This window comes from Pocillopora damicornis, chromosome 6 (assembly GCF_964200805.1).
Source record: "Pocillopora damicornis chromosome 6, jaPocDami1.2, whole genome shotgun sequence".
NCBI classification, from domain to species: domain Eukaryota; kingdom Metazoa; phylum Cnidaria; class Anthozoa; order Scleractinia; family Pocilloporidae; genus Pocillopora; species Pocillopora damicornis.
In genome coordinates, this window is record NC_142675.1 from 125,854 (window position 1) to 137,073 (window position 11,220).

Sequence of the window (11,220 nt, forward strand, 5' to 3'; positions counted from 1 at the left end):
ACTTATTCTACGTTCCTGAGAAAGTGAGGTTTAGAACTTCAACAGCTGTACCTGTAATCCAGCCTCGTGGCTGCAATTGGTATTAATAAACAAACTACAAACAGAATCAACTTTGTGAGAGTTTTGCTTCTAATGTGGAAGCATATGTTCATTAACAGGAAGAAATCCGTTCGGGCGAAATGAAAAAGTTAGCGGAGAAGTTAGCAGACAAATTGTCTGGTGATCTCAGTGAAGATGAAATGCGAGCGGTTATGGAGGATCATGCAAGACAAGTTGTCCAGTTAGAAGGAATGTTGGCATCTGAGAAAGAGAAACAAATGGCAGCATTGAGAGAGAAGCTGAAGAGGAGAAGAGAGGAAAAAGAGGCCGCCCTCTTAAGAAAACAGAAGGAGGAGGTACGAGTAATTTTGTGGCAAAAGATAACAATAAAAAGAGTGATGTTTAACAATTTTCCTTGTCTTCACAGGCCGAGAAGTCCAAAATTCATTTGGATGATGTGAAACCTCTGGCCAGTATTGATACAGTGTTGAAGACGCAAGAAAGTGTACAAGACGTGATTGTTCAGGAAGAATCTATTGGACATGCGCGAGCAGAGGAACAACAATCCACCGAACAGGCGAATGTTTACCGACGCCAGTTGGGAGACAAATTCTGCGCTATGGTGGTAAGAGAATCGTCAATATAAGAATACACTTGAAATTTTATAATTATTTTCTTTCGCAAAGTTTTGTCGTGTATGTACTTGCTGCTGGGTAAGAAACTGAAATTCTTGTTTTATTTCAGGATGATCTTGTTGCATCGGGTTCTCTGTACGCTGATCAAGCTGATCAAATTAAACGTGAACAAATGGAACTCGAGGAGAAAATGTCACGTGACCTGGCTCAACAGCAGGCACAGCAGACGGCGCTTATTAGGGAGAAATTGGCCCAGAGAAAGAAAGAACGACTGAAGAAACTCAGGGAACAACAGGAGATGGAGAAAGCCAAGGTAAACTGAGCATTGCTGGAGATGCTCATCTACTTTTGGTGCTTTTAGATAACTGGACGCTGGTGTAAAATGTTTCTGTTTCTTATCGTTTCATGTGACTTTCACTTCAGGTTATAAGCGAAGGTGGTGATGTGACAGCTTTGCTGAAGCAACACGAGCAGGAAATAGCTGCTCTGGAAACAAGCTTTGAGGCAGAGGAGGCGCGTGATATTGCAGAGATCACCAAGAAACTCAATGAGTCGCATATGCAAAACGTGCAGCAAGTCCACAAAGAACTTCTTGATAAAGTGAGCTTAAAAATCAAACAGGTTCTTAAACATAAACATTAGTCGTCATCTCAAACAGGATATCTGTTATTATTTTGCATTTTTGTCATCTTCAGTAGATTGAATTGGATTATCCTGTTTTTTTTTGGTTTTTGTTTCACATAGGCCACAAAAGACAATTTGGACGCGGTTCTCCAACAACAGATTATGGATCAGTTCAGGAAGGAGAACGAAGCGCTGTTAGAACACTTGGAACAACGAAAACTCAAATCCTTGGAGGACACCAAGGTAACATGGTTCCTCGAAATAACTGGATTATTCAACTGTACCATTGATGCTTATCACTTAAGGGTGGGACCGCGACTGTTAGTTATTAAGGCAAAACACAATGACACTTGTCGTAGAACTATACAAACTGAAAATGGCATTGACACTGATTTCTACCTCTTAGGCAAAACTTGCTGCTCGTCGAGCGCGTCGTCAAGAAGAAGCGCGCCGGCAGGCAGAGGAAACAGCTGCTCAGCGGATCTTAGAGGAGCAGAGCCAAGCCATCGCAGCTAACAAGCCAGTCGACGCAGACCACGTGATCGTACCCGAAGTCATATTACCACGTGAAACTTCAGAAGAACAGGTTCGTGCAACTTTACTACACTGCCCTAAAGAAGTGAGTTCCGATATACTGTGCAGAACGAACTAGTTATTGACAAAATTGAACCTCAAAAAGTAATGGTTGATGAATTTTTTCTAATCTCTGTGAATCTGATCTCTGTAAACATCTTTATTTTCAGGCGTTACGAAACGAACAGGAGCGTACCTTAGCTGACATGCGTGATAGACATGAACAAGATACCCTGAAAGTCAACGAAAAACTTGAACGAGAACTGGCTGCAGAAGAAGCTCAGGCTATGGAACATCTTGAGGCTGATAAAGAGCGTAGACTGCGAGAGTTGAAAGACAGACATGCTGCTGAGTTAGCGGCACGCTCTAAGGACATGTCACCTGAAGAAGTGCAACAGGTACGCCAAGAGTCTCTCTTTTAATCAGCTCAGAATTCCCAGGAGAGAAGTAATCGATATTCCGCAATACATTGTCATCTCATGCAAATGATCGAAACTGTATAAGTTAGACTTAAACACCGTGTAAGCAATAGTCATTCACTCTCCATAATCATTCACAATAATTTTTTTGTTTTAATTGCCTACCAGCTTTTGACGGCACATCAACAAGAACTAGAAGAAATAATGGAAAAGATGGACTTGGAGAAACAAAGGCAGCAGGCGAACTTACATCAGAAGCTACTGGAAAGAAAGAAACGAAAACAAGAAGCACAGCAGCGTAAACAAGAAAGAGAGATGGCTAAGGAATTGTTGGAGCAGAAGAGAGAACTACAAGAAGTGCGCACACAACACGTGAGTGGCACGTGCTCAGTTGAAAGGGGAAAATTTTAAGTTTTTCTTTTGTGGTGTGTTATATTGCTAGAGATTAATTCAGATGTTTCAGTTTCTGAGTTCAACGGTGTAAAATGAAATCAATTTTTGATTAACATTCATTTGCAGATTTTAACTCACAGATCGTGCCAGTTTGTTTTAAATGAATGCATTTTTCACTGTCAGGTAAAAGAGGCAGAGAAGCAAGCTATGATTGACGGGATCAGGGAGAACGGCTCTGAAGCTGCCGAGTTTGTCATCAGAAAGGTAATAAATGTGGAGTTATACAGATCATTTAATTACCTTGTTGTTTAGCTGTATTGAAAATGTTGTTGAGACTAAGCCATAGTTGCTCTTTTAATCTGGATATAATTCGTGCCGGTAACATCCTCTGTAGGGTCTGATTTAACTGTTATGTCATGGTAACTATTGATTACATGATAGCTACTTTAGTGGATTAAGTAAGAAAAAAAACACAAACCTGTTCTGTTTACAGGTTCTGGAAAAACGTCAAAGTCAGGAGCTGAAAGACTTGGAGCGTATGTTTCAGGAAGAACGTAAAGTGGCTGTTGATGAAGCACTGGCCAAGATGGAAGAAAGACATGCGCAAGAAAACGATGAACTTCGGGCTCAACACGAGAAAGAATTAAGAGAACTGGAAAAACAAAAATTAAATCCTGAAGAGCTGCAGCAGAAGAGGGCCCAGTTATTGAACCAACAACAATTACGACAAAGCGCGCTGGATAAAAAACACGCTGATCAAAGGAAACAAATTCAACATGGTGTGCAGTCAGACTGGGAAGTGCGCTTTGCGCGCGCCAAGTTAGAGCTTAAGGAGAAGCACTATCAGGTGAGTTTGGATGGAAAAAGCTTTAGTTGTCCTAATTTTATGTTTGCTCTAGGAATATTGTGGTCGCATCAAGAGATTCGTTCTGGTATTCCTTGTTAACTTTTCAATTTCCCTCTTTGCTTAACTCTTCATCTTATTTATGCTATTCCTCTCCTCATCTAGGAATATGCTGATGCTTTGAATGAGTTGACTCCAGAACAAGCAGAGGAACACAGGCGATCAGTTGAGAAGGCGCTGGCAGCCGCGAGGGAACTGGAAATAGTTAAACAAAAACTAGATGAACAGCGAGCGGAGAATGAACTGAAACTCAAACAAGAAAATGATGGTTAGTAACAATTTAACTAAAAAATTCCATGAACAGCAATAATTCATGTAAGTCAAATGAATAAATTTTTCTCTAAACCTCTCTTATTTGCATCTGTTTGTCACTTAGCATTTGAAGCCGAGCAACAACTTAAGTTAGAAGAGGAACTTAAGGCGTTCGACAAACAGCTGGAACAAGAAGCAGACGAAGAACAGAAAAAGAACGAAAAGGCAATCTTGGCTCTTAACACTCGTAAAGAAGCGCTGCTGAAGGAAAAGAAGGCGAAAGTGAAACAAGAAATGGACAAAATGAGCAAACAAGGAGCTTCAAAGGAAGACCAAGAAGCCATATTGAAAGAACACAGCAAAGACTTGGCTAAACTGATGAACAAAATGGACGCGGATAGAATGAGGATGCAGAGCTCATTGGAAGAGCGTTTAAAGAAAAGACGTGAGGCAAAACGGCAGGCTAAGGTGACTGAACTTACAACTCGAAACGAAGAGGAGAAGAAAGAATTTGAAGAGAAAGTTCAATCTGAGCGCGATCGAGCACAAGCTGAAGAGGTGATCGCTTTGAAGGAAAGCATTCATGTCGATAACCTTGTAGCTGCTACAATCGAATCTGAAGCTGCTTCACCCCCTGTACAGCAAGCGCGACTAATGCCGGACAGTTATCGATTAGCAGCTCCATTGAGCGAAGGTGAACTGGCATCGCTGCTGCTGGCGTCACCGCTGTACCAAAAGATCGAAAGCATCAAATCGTTAGTGAGTGGTGGCGCTGGTAAAGGAGGACAGTTTGGCGGTTCGGGTAAGTGGAAATCAATATTTTTACTAATGTCAAGTGGACAGTGTTATTTTAAAGTATCTGGTAGAACATTTTTAGAGTTAAACGATGCGGTTTAAGTCCTTTGATTTAAAGTAATGGGATACAGAAGTTATATCTGCATTAAGAGTATGTACACAAGGGTTACTCAGTAAATGACGTTGTGTAACGTATTGGTGTTGACTTGCTTCTCTCAGCACCTGGTGAAGGTTATATTGACATCAAGGATGACACTTTGTGGACAGGGGACGATGAACTTGTCCCAGTTGATCTGAACATGCTGCCTGCTCGGGCCTTCGTCACATACAAGTTTGGCTCTTTCATTGTCGATTTACTCGCCGTTCATTGTCATCATCTTCCTGTCACACTCTTGCTAGCCGATAAGCTGCCTCCAAACTCTCATCTACAGAGGAACGCTTACAGAAATTCCTTCTTCTACGACGCAAACAATCGTATCTTATACGTGCGAACTGAACGAATGGACAACGTTGGAGAGTTTATTTTGGTTCTGGTTCACTGCCTCGCGCACATTGCTTGCGGAGACTTACGCGACGACTCCCATCCGGGATTTATGAAAGAGTTCCATCACGCCCTAGCTGTAATTTGCGATGACTTGTTCTTTGCACGATATAGGCGTTCCTCTGCGCTTGCGCGCACTCTGTCCTCACTTCCTGCAAGCGACGATTTGGAAAGCGCCAGCCGTGTGCTGTTGGAGTCTGTATTTGGTGATGCTCATACTGAGGCTGACAAGGCGAATATGGTGGATGGACTTTTGGACGTCAAGCTTTTGCGCGGCGCGAACAAAGATGGCGTGCATTTTACACATGAAGGTATTGTGGAACGTTTATCCAAGTACAGTAACTTTGCTGTCGAGTCCAAGTTGAGATCTTTCCTGGGTGATGTGGAAGAGAAAGCGTCCCACGCTCGTCTTCAAGGCACAGAAGAGTTTATTGATAAACGATTACACGAGCTACAAGGACCACTAGCTAAGGAGAGACCAGTGTCACGGTACGCTCAGTCACGTGGGAATTTGTTGTCGCGTGGAGTGTCTCGACAGGTCTCCCGCGCCCAAGCTCTGTCACGCAATGCCACTCGTTTGCCCATATCTGGGAAATCTGCACAGCCTAAAGAGGACGAGGACCTCTATAAAACCTTCTTAGAGGTATGTTCACGTGTTTTGATATTTTATCTAAGATGCGTTTTGACCTTTGAGGATACTTGACGTTATTGTGGATGTCTATGTGTAGGAGGGGAATTTCGGGAGAATGAGAGAACTCCTTTTCTGAGATCAAGAAAACTGTTGGTGCAAAGTAACTTATGTACAGATATGCAAGATAAATCAACTTATTGAAATCCTTTCCTGCTCTGGTATGTAACATGGAGAGGAAATATTTTATAGGGTCTGAGAACTAACCAAACTCATTCGTGACGAGACAAGAGCACCTTTACCTCTGAGATTCTGATAAGTAGTGACTTTGTGAACTTTTATTACAGGTTCAAGTTAATGACATGCAAGACACTGTAGACAGCTTGAACCAGGAATTCGCTCAGCTTTCCAAGCAGTCTCTTGATGTCACTGCAAATCTAAGGGAACTGGAACAAGAACTGTTGGCTCAAACAGACCTCTTCAGGGAATCAGCGGAGGGCAGCACGGAGCATGCTCAGCATAAGAATGCTGTTCGACAAACAACCACCAAGATAACTACTGCAAAGGCATCGCTGGAATCCATTAATCTGCAGAAGAGTAACTGTTTGGAGCGACTGAACTTGTTCAAGAAAAAGTTGGAAGAGAAACAAGCACAACTAGAGCAGCATGAGAACAAACCCGAACACGAGCGCAAACAACAAGCTGAGAGAAAACTACAGACAGCCATGGGAGGAAAACCGATCAAGAAGAAAACAAAGAAGTAAACTTAGTGCTTTTATAACATTTGTATTTTTTTAATATTATTTATTTGCACTGATTGCAATACAAGATATTTAATTAGAATAGGCTGAAAACATTGAATCGAAGTTTTAGATCAAACCGCTATTTTTTATAAATTTTTGTACATGTGAAGCCGTAGTTGTAGACAGTCCATTTCTTCGTGTAGGCTCATCAAAAAAAAACCGTGCAATACAGCCATCTAGTCTATGAGATAATTGCAAAATTTAGTTTTTCGGCAGCTATTTTATGACAGTCCATTGAAGAGCCAAATCAGCTTGATGTTTTGTCATTAATTTAGAGAGAAAAAGCGATTTTTTGTATTGAATAAAGCGCATGATTTCAGTTTATTATAGTAATATCTATTAATATAATAAATATCGAATTGAACTATTTTTGAAATCTGAGAGAAATTTATTTCGGTCAGTTTGGTCTGATGAAAACAAATGACTTTGATTTTAGTTTCCTGAACACGGAAAAAGGCAGTGAAACATCCTTTTTAAAGTAATTCCTTTCTCCACTGATCCAAGGAGATGAAAACGCGGGCTCAATGTACGTTATGCCCCCCCCAGTTGTGGTACCGAGCTTTACGTCTCAGATCCTCGATGCTTGTTTGTTGATTAAACTGACGATTATAATCAACCTGACTGACACTGGTAACAAAACTGGCGTGGTTACACATGCACAGATGCTCAACACATCCAGTTCTATAAGCACCATGGGTAAATGGTGTGATAGATGTTTCTTGGCGTAGCTGAGTTACGTGATTTGGTGGTTTGTATGTCGGGGTTGCCGGGACAACGAAGCCCCTCTGACTCGGTCCTTCCTGCCGACGACTTTTAGCACGACGGTTTTGAAACCAGATCTGTGGATAAATCAGCGGGATTGTCACAGTGACATGCTTTTCATCAGAACACCTAACCTAGCCCCAGTCTTACTCCTCTCCCCTCGTTTCAAGTACCCTCTCTCAATTTTGTGTTTTGTACTGGAAATGTGAGATGAAATCAAGTCATTAACAATTGTTTTTTTTTTCCTTGATGTGATATACCGTATTTCCTCGAGTAAACGCGCTGATGCTTAGTTAAAATCTCGCCTAAAAGAAGGAGTACCCATTAAAAGGAGGGCGCAGACTCCTGTGCTAACTCACTTCTGGCTGAAGCTTAAAACGTTATAAATGAAGTGGCGATAGATACAGTTTTTCCCTGTTACCCTGCAACTAGAGATGAGGGAGGAAGGGAGGCTCTTATTCGAGACGGGTGCTTGTTTAACACTATGGCCTAGTGAGTAAGAGCTTATCCAAGGGAATTAGTGAAAATTGATGGCAATTGAATTCATTTTTGTTTGTCCACAACTTATCAAACCAGTTTTGAACTTGCTTTGTTTCAAAACAATCCCACAAGACCCTGTTCGGCGAGTTACCTGAACTCTAGCTTCTGATAGGCCCATCCTCTTCGCCAGTGTCTCCCGCGTCAAGGCATCTGGGTAATGTGTCTGATCAAACAGTTTCTCCAGTTCTCGCAATTGTTCTCTCGTGAAATTTTTCCTGTTTCGCGGAGGTTTGCACCGGTTTGTTCGTCTGGGTGATTCGTCAAAACCTTCCGAAAGAATACACAGATATTAAATAAGCGTATCAGTATTTTAAAAAGACATCCGAATTTGATATGGACTGTTATTTCAAACGTTCTTCCTGAACCTTATAAGCACTGTCTAGGATGCAACATGCTTTTAAGTAATCTCACTATATAATTGACGAACGTTAAGCTTGCTTCAATGTGAATGTTCTCTGCCGAGAGTCCAGTGATCCCTCGGCTTACCAAACCTCAAAGCAGTTTCCCATTTCTTTTAAGCTAATCTTCGCTCCGTGGCTGAATCAAAAGGTTTAGAAAATTTTCTTTATAAATACTGGAGTATTGATACGTTTAGTCTTGTTAGAATCGATAAGAAAATTCTCGAGGTAAGACTGACCCAAAAGTTCATCAGTCAAATTGTTTTTCTTGTTACTCGGAGTAAGATGGTTTTATACCAACTGAGTAGAAATTGGGACTTTCAATATAAACTATTGCAGTGAACTGTTTAATCTACAATTAATAAATAATTATTATTACTGTTTATATTGGCATATTTTGGTCCATAGATTACTTGATAAGGACAAATTTATAAATTATTTCAGACGTTAACCTTTTTGATGAGAATTTCAGGAACGCAGTGACTTCCTTGTAGTGTCTCAAGTTATGTTTATAACAATGGCACAGGAAAATGTCCCGTTTTGCATTTAGGAATTAATTTCTAGAAAATAGAAATAGTTATTCTGAAAGTAGTTTAAACTACAGTGAGATAGTAATACATTCAACCTTACGGCGAACAAAGACGAAACGTTCTGTTATTTGGTTGTTTCTCTCCTACCTTGCACAGCATACCGTCTCATTTCAATACTGATGTCTTCGGTTTCCTTTTTCCTTGGCTCATTTCGTTTATCGCTCAAAATTTCCGCAATGCTGAATGGAAGAGTCACCAAGCTCGAAGAAGATGAAGCATTGTCCTGCTCTCGGCCACCATCAACTTGTGTGGCTGATGAATCTTGTGGCTTTACCTTGTCGAACCGGGACACAAAAGCAGTAAGACCATCCATGGAATATCAATACCCACTTATGCAATTAATTGTTGCATTCTTGCTCTCAATAACACTGATTACAGCTCACTTTAGACTGGGCGAAATGTTCACTAGATCCTCGCCTCACAAGACTTCTCAGACGCGCTGTGTAGATATACAGCCAGTGGATTTTGACACGGTTAATAAAACACACAAGCAAAACAATGATATTAGTTCTTAAGGATTGTTAATTAAAAGCTCATCACTGATTAATCAACTTTATTATTTGCGTTATTAGTGACAGTTTATAAAGCTAAACTTTCACCCCCTACCATTCATTTATTTGTCCTGTTATGAACCCATACCGCGAGCTACAAAACACCACTGAAAATAATTTCAAACATTATTAAAGTAAAATTTCAAGCTGGGAGTGTGCACAGTGGAAATGAAAATACCGTGTGCTTCCATTTTACCACAGGAAAAGTCATTGTCGCATTGTCCCGCTGAGAAATTATTTCCTTATTAATTAAGTTCTTTTCAGAGCTGTCAAAGCCGTTGATAAATGCCTCACGCCTCTGATCACACAGATAGAGAGAACAACCGCTACACCACTGGTGTAATCCTTTTCAATCATAAAAGTAATTTATTTCAGTTCCAGCTAATTGCGTCGAGGTTGAGATAATCTGGAGTCACATTTTCACGGAGTGAATCCAGGTTTCAGTTGAGAAAAAAAAGCAACCAGCAGTTGTCATAATTCAATGCTGAGCGGCGTTTTTGCGTTCCCGCAGAGTTGAAGTATAAATTGTCTCCCGCTAAATCTTGCCGCATCGCTTCTAAAGCCAACTGTTCCATTGTACTATGGACTTTCAAAATTGTAAAGCCACTTAGGAGCCTTTGTAAACAGAGTGTGTCTTGCAGTAATACTTGTTCAAGAAAGCTTTCGTTGTTTTTCCCATTTGGGGCTTGAAATTAAAATGATGAAGAAAAAAGTGAGATACTCATCGAGTGTGGTACCGCCTTGTTTTTCAAGCGAAGTTGAAAGATTTGTATTTAATCTTCACAACATTGAAACCACAGGCAATTAAGAAGACATGCGATAGTCAGTCATCAAAAATATTTGACGAAAATTTCACTGTTTCTACGTCAAGCGTACCACCCAAGAAAAAACGACAGATCTGTCCTAAAAACTATCAGTTTAGTTTGGCAATATTTAAAATAAATGAACGCTAATCATATTTAGTTTGTAGTGTAACTTTCGCGTTCATCATGGTTTTTCAACGGGACATCATGAACTCACGGCGCCCCCTGTTATGTGACTATTTGTGTTTCGTGTGGATTTTGTTTAATAAATACTTTCTTATTACGAAGTTCTTCTCGAACTTATAAATGGCTTAATTTACTGCTAATGACTCGATGTTTTTGTTTCAGCTTTCGTGGCTAATGTTGAGGTCTTCCAAATTACAATTGTTGTTCTCCCTCTATTAGTCTCGTCACGTCTGGAAGAAGTAGGTTTTTTTTTAAGAAAAATACCTTTGGAACACCTTGTTTTTCCTTCAGAACAAAATTGCTTGCAATTAAGTTCTTGCGGTCGTTAACAGATAATTATCATTGAGTCACTTAAATATTTTAATCAGATAATCGAGATATGTTGTATTCGCTCAAAGCAGAGGACGTTCAGAGAGACAGATGTTGATATCGAAACTGCTCCAAACGGCCGAGGTACAAATGATTTACACGAGCGTCAAAAGAAAACTGAACACTACAGGACTCTGGTTCTTTACGTCTGTAAAACCAAAGTAAACTGTACAAATGACTTTACTACGACTGGAACAGAGAAAAATTGAACGGAAACAACACAAAGCTTCAGTTCCATTCACGAGGAAATTAAGATGACATCGACCACACAGGTAGACAAATTGTCATAGCTGATCGTAAGATGTCACTTTAAAATCTAGATTGGGTTTTAATAGTTTTTCACGGCTTTGTTAAGATCAGAACACGATCAAACTTCAATTGAAATAAAGAGTTGAAGTAAAACCAAACAAGCCAC

The 11,220-nt window shown here is 40.4% G+C and overlaps 2 protein-coding genes across 5 annotated transcripts in view; one reads left to right on the top strand and one right to left on the bottom strand.

Moving 5' to 3' along the window:
* Window positions 1–6,973, top strand: part of LOC113686270 (uncharacterized) — a 65,252-nt gene extending 58,279 nt beyond the window's left edge. For all 4 annotated transcript variants that reach the window (XM_089209388.1, XM_089209390.1, XM_089209389.1 and 1 more), the window contains 14 exons: window positions 159–395; window positions 467–664; window positions 784–987; window positions 1,098–1,274; window positions 1,419–1,541; window positions 1,705–1,884; window positions 2,042–2,269; window positions 2,459–2,662; window positions 2,867–2,947; window positions 3,177–3,530; window positions 3,693–3,855; window positions 3,964–4,641; window positions 4,854–5,818; window positions 6,151–6,973. In XM_089209388.1, the coding sequence (XP_089065514.1) occupies window positions 159–395; window positions 467–664; window positions 784–987; window positions 1,098–1,274; window positions 1,419–1,541; window positions 1,705–1,884; window positions 2,042–2,269; window positions 2,459–2,662; window positions 2,867–2,947; window positions 3,177–3,530; window positions 3,693–3,855; window positions 3,964–4,641; window positions 4,854–5,818; window positions 6,151–6,567 (4,209 nt within the window). In that variant the 3' untranslated portion in view covers window positions 6,568–6,973. The remainder of the gene's footprint in view (window positions 1–158; window positions 396–466; window positions 665–783; window positions 988–1,097; window positions 1,275–1,418; window positions 1,542–1,704; window positions 1,885–2,041; window positions 2,270–2,458; window positions 2,663–2,866; window positions 2,948–3,176; window positions 3,531–3,692; window positions 3,856–3,963; window positions 4,642–4,853; window positions 5,819–6,150) is intronic.
* Window positions 6,577–9,356, bottom strand: LOC113686275 (paired box protein Pax-7). Its single transcript, XM_027203878.2, has 3 exons — window positions 8,984–9,356; window positions 8,000–8,175; window positions 6,577–7,445 (listed from the first exon to the last, which is right to left on the bottom strand). Exons 1-3 carry the CDS (start codon window positions 9,207–9,209, stop codon window positions 7,128–7,130), a joined length of 720 nt encoding a protein of 239 aa, XP_027059679.1. The 5' UTR covers window positions 9,210–9,356; the 3' UTR covers window positions 6,577–7,127.
* Window positions 9,357–11,220: the final 1,864 nt, after the last annotated feature.